At 35.7% G+C, this 17,325-nt stretch overlaps 1 protein-coding gene across 2 annotated transcripts; it reads left to right on the top strand.

Annotated features, from left to right (window-relative positions):
- The first annotated feature begins 6,554 nt into the window (after nt 1–6,554).
- LOC134840099 (uncharacterized) lies at nt 6,555–15,987 on the top strand. Of its 2 annotated transcripts, none has more exons than XM_063856178.1 (5): nt 6,555–6,757; nt 10,306–10,704; nt 11,554–11,763; nt 14,819–15,024; nt 15,653–15,987. In XM_063856178.1, exons 2-5 carry the CDS (start codon nt 10,416–10,418, stop codon nt 15,890–15,892), a joined length of 945 nt encoding a protein of 314 aa, XP_063712248.1. In that variant the 5' UTR covers nt 6,555–6,757; nt 10,306–10,415; the 3' UTR covers nt 15,893–15,987. The 2 variants fall into 2 exon arrangements, with proteins under 2 accessions (XP_063712248.1, XP_063712907.1); XM_063856837.1 differs by lacking the exon at nt 6,555–6,757 and adding an exon at nt 9,870–10,152 and having other exon boundaries at nt 10,470–10,704.
- The last annotated feature ends 1,338 nt before the right edge of the window (nt 15,988–17,325 follow it).

Here is a 17,325-nt window from a genome sequence, read left to right as displayed (position 1 = left end):
AGGGTGAGTAATTCATCCAAGTAACTGAACTAGAACAAAACGCTTTTGTGAAAACGACTAACTAAGTTCATGATTAAAAAACCAAATTAACATAAATTTGTAAAATGTAAATCATACTTTGCAGTATATAGATCATACACAACAACATAGACGAACATCCAAAGACTAGATTATCCCATCACATTTGCACAAAAGAATGGCTAAACACAACCGACATGCCGTCCACAATCACGACTCAAAGGATTTAGAGTACGACTTGACTTCGCAGAAAACGACTTCATTGAACTAGACCAATGACCACCTCGATGCTCAAGTATACGTACAGGTCCGAGTTACAAGGCATCCATTCCAAACACGATCTTCACGCCATTCCCAGACGAGGCTGCACACAAAACAGTTCTCTACTAATACAGAAAAACCTGACAGAGCAAACCATTTTGAAATCGGATTGATTTCATTGAGGATCATAGTCGTTGTCGAATGACGCAATAATAACTTCCTATCCCTGATTCCAGCGTCCTGGAACGTTCTTCCTCAAGAGGAACCGGATAAGAAAATGATGTTCGCCAAATATCAACGTTCATCATCCATCCTTCAAATTGCAGAGAAGAAATATAGTTCTAAAAAACTCTGTAAACCCCCGATGAGTGGAACCTGATCTAAACTACATTTTATTATTGGATAAATTAGATATTTTACCACTGTAAAATATTTAATATTAACCAATCGTAATCTATCCAACTAACAACCCACTTATTTGTAAGTGCTGAAATAACTTGTAATTTCAGCACCAGAGAGATTTAAATTTAACTTAGAAATTAGTTGCCTCTCCAAGAGAACTTCAGCTGCCGCAATAAGCCAGTATACTCTAGATCTATTGAGCCTAGCAGAGACTAGTTTAACACCTTGAGACTAGTAGATATAAGAGTAAGATTAGGATCGGTATTAGCCTAAGAAGTTGCACGAATCTATCCGGCCGAAAATAAGATAGCGTGACGAGCAGACGGTGTACCCTATCCGAAATTACTCTATGAGTTAACCAAAAGGACCTAACTCAGCTCGTCGAACTGATGTGGAAAATTAGATTTGAGAAACTTTTTCTTCATGCTTTAACTGAACGCGATTTTTAAAGAGATTTGTGATTGAACCACTATGTGATTTGTTGATAAAAAAAATTCGACTAATCAGAATGCATCAAAATTCGAATTATAAATAAAATGTCCTAGTGCTAATTTTTCAGTTTTTAATTGTAGGAGGGAGGGGTGGGGATAATTCATTAGCAGACAACCTTAGGGGGATTGTTTAGTAGATTGCAATGGTCTAAACTCATTGCTTAATTAAACGCAACTTGGGAGCATTGATGTTTTAAGACGGGTATTAATGTCGTCCCTTTAAAAGACTGAAAAACTTGTTCATTATTGAATCTAACGAACTCGCAGCGAAGAAGTCAGGTCTCGATTGTTTTTACAGGACTCTGTAAGGTTAGTTCCTTTCAACTCAGCGCCACACAAAATTGGGTACCACAAGTCATCTACAAATAGGCCCGAGTGATACGGGCGGATCTAGCATTTTCTCGAAGGCGGGGGGCTATTTTTGGTCAACCAAAATGATTTTCCGAGCTATCCCTAATCACTATAAAGATCCCATTTTGACCAAACTTTCTGCACCGCAGTCAAACTTTTGAAAAAAAAACAGTTTTTGGACCGTCACCTAAATAGATATCTCAAAATAGTACAAAGGGGGACCCTTTGGGTCGGCAGGGGTTCAAGTTCCTGAGGAAGGGGGCGACCGCCCCCCCCGCTAAATCCGCCCCTGCCGAGTGATGTATCATATTCGAAACAATCTACGATGTCGAGAGAAACTAGATAAAAGTTTGGCTTTTTAAACTATACATTCGCCCATTGCAAATCTGGAAATCAATTCAAGAATTTAAGCATTCTAAAATATGATTCTTTTTAACATGCGATGAACTTACTTAAATTCATTTTTAAGAGCTTTTAGATGTTACTTTTGCCCTCTTCTCGCCGCCGAAGAAAGCTTTTTTAATTATTTATATATATACAGGGGCGGATCTAGGATTTTCTCAAGGGGGGGGCGGATTTTCAAAAAATTTTCGAAAATTTTGACGACCTTTTTTTTGGTCGACCAAATTGATTTTTCGAGCTCTCCTAAAGCACTGTTTTCCCCCAATTTTGGGCAAAAATTTAAGCGCCGTAGGGCAACTTTTTGAAAAAACAGTGAAAAGCCGTTTTTGGGCACTTTTTGAAAAAATTTTGACAAAAAGATCGCGTTTTTTTGGCGCGCGCTCCCCTTCAAATATAGTATATATTGGCGACGAAGGCGCCTTTAGAAAAATTTTAGGTTCGGTCGGCCAAAAATGGATTTCTTAAAAAGTATCAAAGGGGGACCCTTTGGTTCGGCAGGGGGTCGAATCCCTGAGGGGGAGGGGCGTCCCCCACGGGCCCCCCTAAATCCGCCCCTGTAACATCTGAAACATTATAATCCGGAGCTTCAATGAATAAAAATACATGCTTTTTAAACAAAATTATGGGGTTTTGAGTATATCTAAGTTGTTCAATTTGTGAAGGTTAGCAAGCGATATTATGCGGTTTTATAAGACGCGTCAGCGGCGGAATAAACCGTTCCATATTCGATAGAGGCAATTCGTGCTCGCATATGTTCCCTAATTACATCAAAGTTTTGTTTCGACCATTGATATATGAGGGAAATTTCTGTTTGTGTGGGAAATGATATTTTTGAGAAAACTTCAAGTTATTTTTAAATTAAAATTCTCAAGTATACTTTTAAAGGGCCTGAAGTAGAAAAAAAAACGTTGACTTGCTGAGAGACACTCAGTATAATATAAATTATTTTTATGATAAAAAAAAACTTAATTTTATTCGCTAGAACCATATATAGTACAAATTATAGCTCAAAATTGATCAAATTTTACAGAATTTTGACCTTTAAGGGGAAAAATGCGGAAGAGTTCACGTTTTGTGATAAGCCACAAAAAAATTGAATTGCTTTACATTATATTACTTCATCACTGATTTTTTTAACTGACTTTTCTTACATACTATGCCATATTTTAATTAAAAATTGAACCGATAGCCTTATCTTGATACATGAGGGCCTTAGTAATTGGGAATTGGAGGCAATTCAAAATTACCAATTAAAACTTATTATCTGCAGCTTGCCATCTAAAGTTTACCATCTCAATTTTTTATTCACGACGAAGCCTATAAACTATCTTAAACTATCTTAAAACCTATTTGAGTTTCTTGGGAAACCTTTTTCTGTCTTAATACACAGCCTACTGACCGCATATCTATAGCCTGTTTGAATACATTGCGGTTAACATTCTACCGTCTGTCTCTATCCGACTGAGACTTCTCGATCTTCTCATGAAGTATACATTCTGCATTCCTAAAACTTGATAAAATTTAAACTCCGAAGTAAAGTTTTTTGAGGTGCTAGAAAGCCGCAAGTTCAAACCAATATTTAAAGCCTAAACTTGAATAGTGCATATCTTTTTGCACACATTTTGACCAAAACTGAAATACAAATTGTAAACCATTGAACTCTTGAAATAAAAAAGTGTTGGTCTAGCATTTACAAGACGGGCAATCACACAAACGGGCAACCAAAGATCAAATTGGTAAGCCATTAGAAGACTGATTTTCGGTTTATTTTGACAGACGTACAAAATTTGTTTCGTGCATTGCCTTATATCCCCATTTTCTAACTTTGTGATAAGCGTTCAGTTTTGATAAGAACTCAGTGTTTTTCAGCCAAGAACAGGTACAAAGGTTGAATATAATTGACTCATTCAAAGTTCTGTTTTGCGCGTTCCTGTGAGAACAAGTGAAGGTTGTTTCTTTTTGTTTTTTTTTCAGATATAAAATTTTCAAAATTATTTAAAGCTCGAGCTTATTGCAAACTTATTTCGCCCCATTTGAGTTGTAGGTCAAGCAAAAATATTCATTTTGCTTGTTTCAAAAAGTTTTGCTTGATTCAAAAATTTTCTATAATACAACAAATTGAAGGTGACTTTTCACCTCTAGCTGGGAAAAAAGGTGGAAACAGAAATTAAGTCACACAAATCTTAAAATTCAACAAAAAATCTGGTTTAAGAGTAGAAAATATGATAAACAATTGAATACAATCGATTGCAATCATAGTTTTGTCAGTTAGCTCTCTTTGAAGAGATTGAAGCTTAAAATTTCATTGAATAATAATGGGTTATTTTGACAGTTTTTTCGTAAGAAGTCTTTTTCTGTAACTATTTGCATTCGAACGAAGTTCAAAATCTGGTTGAAAAAATTGAGTTTTAACTCAACCAAAACAGAATCTTTAGAAATCAATATGTTTCAAAGTCCTTCTCAATTACCCTCAGCTAAAGTTTCTCACCTTTAACTATTCAGTAAGTTTTATGGAAACTTAATAGATACAAAAAAAATTAAAATCGAGATGCTGATATCAGAAAAAAAACATTGAATTTCAGGTATTGAATGGCAATGAGCGAAAGCAAAAATTTTTAAAATATTTGGCAAACTATCGGAAATTGGATTTTTTGTTTGTTTTGGTAAAGGTACGAAATTGTTGATGACATCAGTGACAAAAGCTTTAAAAAAATGGGATTTAATACAGTCTCTGTACAAAAATTTAAATCAAGTAGATCTATTGTTCTAAAATCCAATCAGTTTCAAAGATAATATTATCAAATTTGGGTCTATTTGTGTGTACCAATCAATTTTTACAAGTAAAAAACTTTTTTATGAGTAAAACAATAAAATTGATTTACTGAATTTTTTTCAGTTCTCATCCCTTTGAGAATAAATGTAGCACAACTGCTGTTGAACGCTTTTCTGTTCTTTTGAGTGTATTTTACTGAGATGTCAATTTTGTTAATAAGTCAACGCTCGAATAAAGTTCAAAATCTTGTCGAACAATGTGAGTATTAAGTCTAGCAAAAAAACCACAAAACTTCAATCTGGTTAGAAAAACCATAACGATACCTTGTTGTGAGTTGTTACCTCTATCTGAAACAAGCATTACAACTGAAAATGAGCCAGACAGTTCCTGATATTCGGCAAACACTTTCCTCTTGGTTTAATAGAAAATATGTATGATCGATACAAAAATAAAATTGAATTCTTAAATCAAACAAAACTGCTCGTACATCAGGGCAAAGCCCTGAGTGTTCCGATTGTCCCCGATTTCATAGCGAATAGTTTTGGGGAAAAATAATGAAAACCTATAAATTTTGGACAAAATCAAAGTGTGAAATTTGAAGTCGTACCTATTAATACGACCGATTAGCTAGCCTCAATTCAATTTGGAACGAATTTGTTGTGCCGGATAGTTGGCCACGCATAAATACTTCGTGTTACGCTATCAGCATGAATAAAGTCTTCAAAGCGCTCATAACATGGCGAGTTTTGCAATTTTCAAACTCATAGAACTTTACAAAAAACAATCGGAGGTAAAATATCTTTTTAAATTTGACTTAGGATGTCGATATCTTCAATGGGGCAAATAAAATTTTTGTTGAAAACACTTATTTCGATCGGCAAAAATTGACTGAATAAAAAAAACTACACCAAGCATAAATATGCCGTATTCTTCCAAAGTCGGAACAATAAATCTCTACTTACGTGTTAATAGCGCGAAATATATCGCTCGTTAATTGTCCCAAATTAGCCAAATGGCAACTTTTAATTCCCCATAACATTACAAAAACTGATTACAGGTGACATATCTGATCAAACTTAAACTCAGGACAACAATACTTTTCGAATGATATAAAAAATCCGTCAAAATGGCTAGTTAAAAAGTCGAAATTTGTCTGAAGAAAAAAACCACCCCGAGCATAAATATTCAAAGTGGGTACAAAAAATTCTATCGACGTTTACGAACATTGCATTTACCTAAATGGCAAAGAAAGACAACACAATTTTACTGCCATTTTGAAAACCATTAGAAAGCTAGTTTTTTTGTTTATTTTGATATACGTACAAATGTGTTGTTTTTAAGAACTGTGGTAAACACATGCTATCAGTTTCGAGGGTCTATGAGTGTGTTGAGCAATCAATTGTTACGAGTAGAAAAAGGACAACGCAAAATTTTAGGTTTTTCAATTACCGTCCCATCGAGGACAAGCAAATTTTAAAATTCTCTGAACACTTTTGGTTTCTTAGGAGGCGTTTTCACTGAGATCATTTTTATTCAACACTCAACGTTCGAATTTAGTTCAAAATTTCGTCAAATAGTTTCTATTTTAAGAACAATTTATTCTTATCCATAAAGTATTCTTTATTATGACAAATTTAGAGTGATATTTCACCGCTAGCTGAAAAAAAGCATCAAAACTGAAACTAAGTCAGACAATTCTTATTGTTTTTGATTTGTCGCTATTGTTCATTTTTCAACGGCTTTTCTGTGCTGTGAGAAACATAATTGCACTGAATGAAACACGTTTTGGAAAACTACTGAGGCGTTGACGCAATTCATCTTTTTAATGTTCCCTTTGAAAGCAATTTTCGCTTCCCTTTCAGATTGTTTTCATCCTCTAATTTTTTTCAGGCCGAATTTTTCAGAATTGGTTTTAAATCAAATAGTTTCCATTTATAGTGCAAATATGGTCTGCTTGGCGCTTGCTTTCGCCATTGAAAAAACCAAGCTACGCATTAGCCAATAACTTAAACGAGTAAATCATTACTAAAAGCTGGTAATTGACATTCAGTTCACAAAAGTAAGTAGTAAGTAGTTGCGAAATAGTGTATTACTGATTTAATGGGTCGATATCCCTAGTAAACAGAAAAAAATGGTTACAAAATTTCATTATTTCATATTCATTGCTGTTTTTCAACTGTCAATTATTCTGTCAATTTTTTCAACTGTCAGTTTTATCAGTTTTTGTTAATTCCCTTTTCAATTAAATTTTTCCTTGATTCTCATGCTCTTTTCATCACGGCTAAAAACTTTGGAAACATCCCGCCAAAAACTTTACTGCAAACTGAAAAATAATGGACACTTTTTCCTGTTCTCAAAAAAAAGGAAAGCAATTTTTTAAGTTTTATCGGATTGAATTTTCTACCATTATACAAAAACGCAGAGGCAATTGGTTGTTTTTATACCAATTTGACAGCAATTTCAGAGGTTTGGGCGTCTGTTTTCATTATCAGGCATAAAATCAATTTATTTACACATGTAACTTTCAGAGTCAAATTGTTTCTCCGCTTAATTGCAATTTAATCGAGGCAAAATCAGAAAAAAAACCGCCTTCAGCGCCTAATTTATACAATGAATATTGTCAAAAAGAAAATATTTGACGTGAGTAACAAGAATTGCCAATATTTGCCGTTTTTTCAGCGTTCAGACAATCAAGCGGCGGAAAATTGAGATCGTTTTTTATTTATTTCGGAACAATTCTAATCAGATTGTGTAAAATTGCAGAAAAAACTTGAAATAACACGGAAGGTATATTTACGAGTCTTAGCAAAAAAGTTCTGTTTCCAAAATAGTGATTGAGTTTTTTCAGGGATTCGACCCCCTGCCGACTCAAAGGGTCCCCCCTTTGTACTTTTTTTAGATATCCATTTTTGGCTGACAGACCTTAAAATTTTCTAAAGGCGCCTTTGGCGCCAATCTATATTAATTTTGAGGGGGATTCACGCGCCGAAAACACGCGATTTTTTGGTCGAACATTTCCAAAAAGTGCCTAAAAACGCCTTTTTTTGGTCTGTTTATTTATCAAATTAGGGTCTTTATAGGGTCTTTATAGTGGTTTGGGAGAGCTAACAAAATCAATTTGAATGGCCTAAAAAAAATTTCGACATAGTTTTCAAATGTTTTTTGAAAATCGGCCCTCCCTCGAGAAATTCCTAGATCCGCGCCTGCCTCCCCAAATAGACAGAACAGAATTAACTGAGACGCCTGAAAACAGTTAAATTTAGTCTAATAGCTCTCTCTCTCTCTCTCAATGGATGCATTTCGTTTATGAGAATGACTTCACCTGGACTTTACCTTTATTACCACAGTGCTGATATAAATTATCCGGTCAAAACAAAAAAAAAACACTTAAAAGTTGAAACGCGTTTTCCTCAAACTAGAATGGCATGGCATTAAGCGAAAACTGTTGAAGACAAAATTTGCTTACAATTTTAGAAGAGCTAATATGGTGCAGTTTGTTTTGCTAAGTTCGAGCCCAAAGTTTGACCCCAAAAAGACCATTTTTGGCTATTTGTAGTTAAGTAGTTAATCAAAAATGCGCCAAAATTTTGGTTCAATGGCTGACAAAAATATATGAACGTAATACATAGTGAGGGTCTTACATAACCTAACCAAAAATAAATAATGATTATTCTCCAAAAGTTAGGCAAAACGTCTAAAAGCTGCTCTTAAAACTGAAAATTGCTTTGTTAATAGTAACACTGAAACTATTTGGCTATCAAACGAAACTAATTTTAATTATACAAAAATTAGAAGTTTATACTCTTCCTAATTTTAGTTGGAATGAATAAAAGGCGCAGGTTGATACTTTTTGTCAGCAATTGAACCAAAAGTTACTTTCGATAGGCTAAAGAAACTCAAACATGGTCATTTTGGGGTAAGACTTAAGCCAGAATACTGCAAAAAAATGAACCATTTTTTTGCGGCAACTCTAAGTAAATTTTGTCTCCTTAAGTCATTTTACATCTTAAATGAATCTAAATTGAAAAAATGCGTTTTAGATTGATTTCAACTTTCAATCGTTTTGTCCGGATATTTAATTTAAATAATTAACAAAAGAACCAAAAAATTTTCCGTGCTGTGTAACAAGTACAATTTATCGTCAATAGTATACTTTTTCCTCCCAAGAAAGGTTTAAAAAAGACTTGCGAATTCTGTTTATAAAATTTTAAAGCTGTTGTCTATCAAAAAAAAAACAATTTTTGTGTCTGTAATCGGTGTCATTAATCTCAATTTGTCAAAAAGTAATTGAAGAAAGATAATTTTTGAGTTTCTTTTTGAAAAACAGCCCCTTTTGGAGAAATTTTAAGGTCTGCTCCTGGTGACAGGACGTGGATGTTTTTACGAAACGCACACTCAAAGGTTCGCTGCTGTGAAGCTTCAATTGTTGGCTAGATAGGATTTCAGTATTTTCTTCACCAACATTGTCAAAGTGTGAATCATTAAAAGAAACCCTCCGATATCTCCCTTCTCTTCCCCACTGCACTAGAAGAGCACGTTCCTAAATAAGGTCCGAAATAGCCCACCTAAACATAGTAGACCCAAGCCTCTGACTTCATTAACTGTTTTTACACACACTGCATTACTCCTTCCAAGAACACCTCTACTTTAAACCCAATAGACTCGGCGGTTTGAGCATGCCAAACGCGGCCCTTCAGGGCTAAAAACAACAGCAAAGACATCGTTGCTATTTTTTAGTCCAGTATCTCACCTAACTTGAGCTAATATTATGCATTCATTTGTTTTTCGTATTGAAGTTTTTCTGAAACAATTAAAATTCATAGGTTGATATCGGTAATGTGAATTACGAAAGGTTTACCCCACCAAACAAAAAGTAAACAAATAAACAAATCACTTAAAAAAATAACCACTTCCATTTTTTTCAGTTACCTTTTTTTCTGATGGTGACAATGATCCCAGTGGAATTTAATACTCTCACTTACGCGACCACTTTTCGCTTCTCGTCATAATAAATAACTTTTGACCTCCATAATCAAACGCATACCGTGAAGACATGCAACTCAACTTGGTGAAAATCTACTCAGTCATAAATTTGCCATCAAAAATTCACCCCAGCTAATAAAAAGCGAATGTTTGAATAATTTATTGCGTTTTCAATGAAAGTTTTTCTCTGATAAAGTGTTAAATGAGATCTGCAAAGCTAATAAACGATGTCTATCGACGACAAGACTCCGTTGTTTTTCCGTTCCGCGGTACCCTTTAAATTTCCTGTTAAACTTTTCTCTTGTGCCAGATTTTTCGCGTCACTGATTTTCTAATTATTTTCAGTCTTCCCCAAATTGATTTTTGGCTCGCTGGAGAAAACCACTCGAACCGTAATGAAATTTCACGGAAGAGCTTTTTTAGAACGAGAGGACACTATTCTTTCAAAAATTGATAGCTGCTCAAGCTTTTGTTTCTTTCTTTGATTGACTTTTCGACTCCGAGATGCAATCAGCTAATAATTAGGTTTACAAACTTCCTTGAAAAAATAATACCGAATGCTAAGCAAGTCACACCAACTTTTCACCGATCGCTATGGCAACTAAACTGTGCGATTTGTTTTAGATCGTAACTTGATGATCTAGTTAGTATGCGTTAGTATACCTTACGTGATTGTTATACCTAGTCTGTTTATTCAACCCCTCCCAAACAGAAGTCTGCATGCTGAATCAATCATGCAGTGTACTGCAACTTCAATTCTTTCGATCGATCAACTCGGAGTCGAACAGGAACATAATCGGCAGCTTGGCCAAAATATTTGGATCCCAAGCAACGAGGCTATTCCCATTTTGTTCGACAACTCGGATATCGCGCCCGTGGACTTCTCTTGGACTGGCGATGCCGACGGGGCTGTGTCGGTGACGTGGTCGCCAATGATTCAAGGAAGTTACGCAATCCAGTGTTACTTCCTAATTTTGATCCAGTCTCTCTGCAAACACCCAAAGTCAATCAAATCAGATGAAGGTAAAGTCAATAAAACGTTTTCGAAAAGTTTTTAGCCCCTTAAAACAGATTTTCTCAATTTATTGAAATATCATATTTGCCGAGGATGTCAATTTTTGTGCTAAGCAAAGCTAGGTAGAGTACGATTTACGGTGGACACTCCCATCCCTTCAGAGGTGGATTAAGGGTGGGGGGAAGGTGCGTGGGGTGTTTGGAGGTTTGACCCTCTCACCAACCAAAAAGTCCCCCAAGCAAAAAGTCCCCCTCACCCCCTCGCCCTTCGTTATTATTTCATGACATCCATATTCGGCAGGCCAACCTTTAAAGTTTTCTAATGGCGCCTTTGGGGCCAATAATAGTTTTGAAGGGGTCGCGCTCCGGAAAACCTCAGTTTTATTGTTTAACATTTTTCAAAAAAAAACACAAAAAAAGGAAATTTTGATCAATTTTTTTTTTCAAATTCAAATCTTCAGTGTCTAAAATTTCTGCCTCACAAATTTACTGAGAGTCATTCATCAGCTTGTTTGCAGTTTGTTGCAAAGTGTTTCACCCTTTTGCATAACTTTTTTCCACAAATTGAAAAAAAAATACCAGAGGTTTCATACGAAACGCAAGCGACCAATGCTCGTCATGACCAGTAGTGGTTTCGCAGTAGCAGGAACCAGCAAAGATCTCGGATTGATCACACCAGGTGCGCGATTCATGCAAATGATACCATTAAAGTGTAGTGCAACATTCATGACGTGCTAGAACAAATGCATAAGGCACGAATCGTGCAACGTGCACTAATCAGCTCTCTAATATGTTCTAATATATTTAGAACATATAGAGTTTCAATGAGCATCACAGATATTAAATATATTGTTTCAGGCCGAACTTTGTCTGTCTACGCTTTCTCGGTGGACCCAAAAGTGACACAGTTCTCTTCCAATCTGGGTCAGCTGAGAAGACACTGCAGCTACTCTCTGTCTGTAGTGGCTCAAAATCAAAATACCAGCATGGACCAGAAACTGCAGGCGGCAAATGAAAGGAATGAAGATATCAAGCTGAGCAAACTTCACTTGGAAAATTTTACTATTGGTGAGAAATTAGCAATTAAGCTCGCATTTAATTTTTCAAGTTTCTAACGAAATAATTTTTTACTTCTATAGTTTTAAAAACTTTTGATCTATAGTATTGTGACAAAAAACGTAGTATCACACCACCATCCCAATATTCCCAATTAAAACCTGTTCTTTTTTGCTCAGAGGCGCCTGAAATTAGGCAGAATTTGTCTAATGACGATCTTCCAGATTGGGTTCTTTCAAGTGGTCATTTATATAAATTATATCGATCAATGTGAACCTATACTGGAAACAATTTAGTATTATCATTATACATAAATGATCCTCGTGATAGCTATTCAACTCATTTAGTGAGGAGCTTTTTCAAACACAAGTGTTAAATGGAAAATTATATTAACGACCGGGCAAGATAATTAGTTGATAAATTCTTAGGTATGGCAGAAAACTCAAAACAGATACTTGTTGAACCCCGCATTCGATTTTAATTTTTTTGATTTGACGTTAACTTTTTCAACATTTTCTTATCGTTTGGCTATAATCTCTCTTTAAAACATTTAGAAACGGGCCACGGATGCTGTGAGCCCCCATTTTTGTGGAAGTACTCGATAATCAAAAGTATTTAGAAAAAATTTTGAAATATATGGGAGATGCAGCGGACATAAGAATTCAGTCATTGTTTTTTTTCTGAAGTTTTCAGCTGTTGCAGCAGATAAAAAGAGTCAAAATTTGTTTTTCAAGGAAACAAAAAAAAAGATGAAAACTCATTTATTTGTTCAAGAAGCTTACCGAGAATTTATAATTATCCCTTAAAAACTTTGCTAATTGTTGGAAATAAACGTAGCGGTCGGTCATTTTTAATCTTGTTTTGAACCCTTTTTTTGGGATGAGCCAAAACTAAGACAATTGCAAAAAAACAATCATTTTCTTTTTTTTTTAATTTTTCACCCTTGTGTTCAATTCATTTATTGTAATTGTACTGAGATAAAGGTTTTTATCAAGATCAATCATGATGCATCCAAAAGAATCACTGAGTTGGAACCAGTTTAAAATTAGTATTTAAATCCAATTATATTAATGATAAAACTATCTCTGTAAAACATTTCTTACCAACCAATCATGATCCATAACTAACACTTACTATAAATCGCATAGCTGAAACTCTTCAAAGTTTCCGCGACAGAACAGAATTAATATAATATGGCAAACAGTCGTTCTCCTTCAGAACAGTTCCATCTCGCAAATACCAGTATCTCGCAAATACCAGTATAGACTAGATCTATTGAGACTAGGAGATATGAGAGTAAGATTAAGACTGGTATTAGACTAAGAAAATGCACGAATCTATCCGGCTGAAAATTAGATAGCGTGACGAACAGACGGTGTACCGTATCTGAAATTACTCTATGAGTGAGCCACCCCGGGGCTTAAACTCAGAATTTAGATGGTAATTTGGAACAAATACTTGTTAAAGATCGTTTATATCTTGCACTGGTGCGAGTGTTTCGCAGGAACAATTTTTGTTCAAAGACTAAAAACATAAGTTGATTGCGTCTAACTTTTTATCTATAGTTATCACTAAAGTTTGACTGAATGTATTTTATAGGCTTCGTCACAATTGGTGCTAACTTTTTTTCATTTTAATGGTAAACTATGGTTTTTTCGGTCACAAGATCTGATTATGTTTTTTGAAAAAAAGCTCCAAATTTTTAACAACATCAAAAGTTTCAACCGAGCTTGAAAAAAGTTTTAACAAACAAAACCTTTCTCATTTTGTGAGTTGATGTAGTTTAGGCCACGAGCTTGAAACGAGCTTGAAAAAAGTTTTAACAAACAAAACCTTTCTCAAAGGAGCTTGAAAAAAGTTTTAACAAACAAAACCTTTCTCATTTTGTGAGTTGATGTAGTTTAGGCCACGAGCTTGAAACGAGCTTGAAAAAAGTTTTAACAAACAAAACCTTTCTCAAAGGAGCTTGAAAAAAGTTTTAACAAACAAAACCTTTCTCATTTTGTGAGTTGATGTAGTTGAGGCCACGAATTAAATTTTTCTCACTTTTCATTATGCTTTTCAGTTCATCTGTAATTTTGCAAAAGGTAGCCTAAGGATATTTGATTCAAGGTTCAAGATTGTAACAGTCACTTACACCTCTAAGCGACTCATCATCTATGGAAGATCAAGTTTATTTAATGGAATCCATGTTTAAGTACAAAAATCTGAAGAAACTGCGAACTCGTTTAAAAAGATTTTCTTCCAGCAAACAATCATAAAAGTTCAGACGAATTGAATTTGGCGCCTTCTATCATGCTTCTCTGAGGCATCCCAAACCTATGCACTTGAAATTACCACCATTTAAAAAATTTCTCGAAACACCTAGATCCAACCCTGCTTCTCATTTCTTTTACAAGCAACGTCTCCCAAATGCTGCAATTTTTCTACGGCTTTCAAAAACAAGTTTTGACAAGTATAGCCTGTTACTGTGCAAGTACGCAGACTGTTCTGACCCTAGTCCTTAGAAAACAACGGTTTAGAAAGATTTTTTTTTCCAAATTAGTGTAGTTTTTTTCTGTTTCGAGTGATCAAAAGATCTGACGTAAAAATACAATTTAGGTTTATTAGACAGTCATAGTAATATAGGCAAATTGGACCAAAATTTTTGTAGACTATTTGTGGCAGTAGCGGATTTAGGGGGGCGGACACCTCTTCCTCAGGGATTCGACCCCCTGCTGACCCGAAGGGTCCCCCCTATGTACTATTTAGAGATATCCATTTTCGGCTGTCTGACCATAAAATACTAACAGGTTGGGAGAGCTCACAAAATCAATTTGGTCGACCCAAAAAAAAAATTATGAAAATCCGCCCCCCCCCCCCCTCGAGAAGTTCCTAGATCGGCGCCTGATTTGTGGTACCTGATTTTGCGTTGAAACCAAAAGCAAAAAAAAAACTAAAACATCCGAGTACAAAGTTAGTCCTCTCCATTTTTAATGGTCGGAACAAAAACAATTTTCACAAAAAAAAACATTGTCAGAATCTCTTGGTCATAAACTGTCGATTTCTTATGGATCTTTTTTTGCAGGCGACTTAGAAGGAGAAGCCGATCCCTCTAGCCCCTCCTTTCTCAATTTCTTAGACATGGACAGTCTAGTGATTTTTCTGGCCTTCGTTTTCTGGGCTCTCCTAATCTCCACCTTCTTCAAGGAGTGGGGGGCAATCAAGAACCTACAGCCCCGCGAGATTTCACGCCGACCGGCGCCTTACCCCCACAACGTCTCAGACGTCAAGGTTTGCAACTTAAAAGCATTTCGCTACAAAACCAAGCTTCGTTTTCTCATCAAACGCAATTTTGTTTTTGATATCAATATGAATTCAACAACAATTTTTTTTGACGTTTTGAAAAATATATTAAAATTTGGTTGGGCTTCATGTAGTTATAATCCTCTGAATAAACGTTTTAACATCCGACCAAATCCAACTTCCGAAATTTGATTGAACTTTTTACCAAATTGATTTTTCAAATTGACCAAATTGATTTTGCGAGCTCTCCAAAAAACTGAAAAGGCCTTATTTCTTTGAACAAAATTTGCACCACAAAATTTCTTCGAAAAAAGTTTGCGTTTTTTGGCCCGTGCTCCCCGTCAAAATTCTTATATATTTGCCCTTAAAGATTTTTGGGGTTGGACTAAAAATGGATGTCGTAAAATCCATAGTACCAAAAGGGGACACTTTGGGTGATGAGAGGGTCGAATCCCTCAAATCCGGGGGGGGGGGGACTCCCTTTCCTCTTGAATCATCTCATGAAGAAAAGGATTCAATGTGTTCGTGTATGCATTAGCGAAAGTAAACTTTTTGAGCTTTCAAAGAAGATTCATTTTTTGAGTATATTTGATTTTGTAATGTTTTTTTTACACAGGTGATTCAACGCGAGCGTGAAAGCGTGATCAACTGTCGAAGTCCCGACTGCTACTCGTCACGAATCGAAAAGTTCTCCAAAATGAGGCAGTTTAGACACTCGGCTAATAAAATGTCCAATCGTTCACTAAACAACCCCGCGACCTTCACTCGGCCGAACGACCAGGCACCCGAAATGACAGTTTCAAACACCGAGATAAGAATCGAAGACGCCAGTGATCCAGAATTTAACGTCATTTAGAATCATTCGCCATTCCGTACTAGCCAGTCCAAACTCATTCATTCCTCAATTTTGCTCTAGTTTTCGGTGTTCTTACTAGTTATTCCGTGATAAAAATTTCCTACTTTTAGTTTTTTCCTACATGAGAAGCGGATTTAGGAGTTCTTTTTGTCTCAAGTGTTCGAAGCTCTCCAATTCAAATTGTTCCAAAGATCCGTCGGAATTAATTTTCCAGAAACTGCTTAAAACCGAAAAAATATTATAATTAGCAACACTCAGTAATTAGCAACTCATTAATTAGCAACTCATCAGTTGAAACGTAGTAGTTGCATGACAGAAGATCCCTTACCCAAATCTCCCATTCGATAAGATTCTCTTTCAAAAGATCTCTCTTCAAAAACAAGTTGAAAATAGGAAGCAATTATTTGGTCGTTCAACGGGTTCAGCTGAACTCTAACATTTTCCTTTGAATTTTCATCAAGATGTCGCGCTTCTGATCTACCGGGGTTTAGTTCATGACTATGAATTTGGTTCACAAAACAATTGAGATTCCGCGAGTTATCATTACAATACTCTGTTCGTATGCGTGCCATTTGACTGCCACCCCGAGTTTGAACTTCACTCGATCGTCATCCCTGATTCATTTTCATTTCATTAAAAAACTTTCAGCGATAAATCAGCAACAATTGGGCGATGATCCAACGCTCAAAAAATGAAATTATGACAAGCGCTGAGTCAGCCCCGGGTCGAGGAGCTCACTTTATGTTTCGACCGTGCTCGACCGAAACAAATGTGCTCGTCCTAAGGAAGGTATGTTTCGACTCTGCTAGACCGAAAAAAACGAGCTCCACCGTGCTCGACCCTAGCAAGATATATTTAGACCATGCTCGACCAAATTCTGGTATGTTTCGAAAGTTATTCACGTTTAAACGATATAATTTATGCTTTTCGTGTAACATCTTATGATAATTTTTTACCAGAATATAACTGTTAAAGTTATTTGCAAGTTGAATATTTTGTAGGGATGAACTACTTTTGAGCCATTTTTTTTCATCGTTTGGAATTCTGTTTTGTAATTTGAGCTGACATTTAAATCAGGGGCGGATCTAGGATTTCCGATGGGGGGGGGGGGCGGATTTTCGAAAAATTTTGACAACCTTTTTTTCTAGGTCGGTCGACCAAAATGATTTTCCGAACTCTCCTAAAACACTAAAAAGACGCTGTTTTGGCCAAATAATCTGCGCCGATGCAGGGAAATTTAAAAAAAAACAGGTCAAAAAAGCCGTTTTTGTGCACTTTTTGAAAAATTTTGACAAAAAAATTAGGTTCCCCCTCAAAGTTAGTATATATTGGCCCCTGAGGCGCCTTTAGAAAAATTTTAGGGTCAGTCGGCCAAGAACAGATTTATTAAAAAGAACCAAAGGGGGGACTCTTTGGGTGGGCAGGGGGTCGAC

The sequence above is a fragment of the Symsagittifera roscoffensis genome, chromosome 1 (assembly GCF_963678635.1).
Source record: "Symsagittifera roscoffensis chromosome 1, txSymRosc1.1, whole genome shotgun sequence".
In the NCBI taxonomy this organism is placed as follows: domain Eukaryota; kingdom Metazoa; phylum Xenacoelomorpha; order Acoela; family Convolutidae; genus Symsagittifera; species Symsagittifera roscoffensis.
This window is presented reverse-complemented; position numbering and strand designations above follow the sequence as displayed.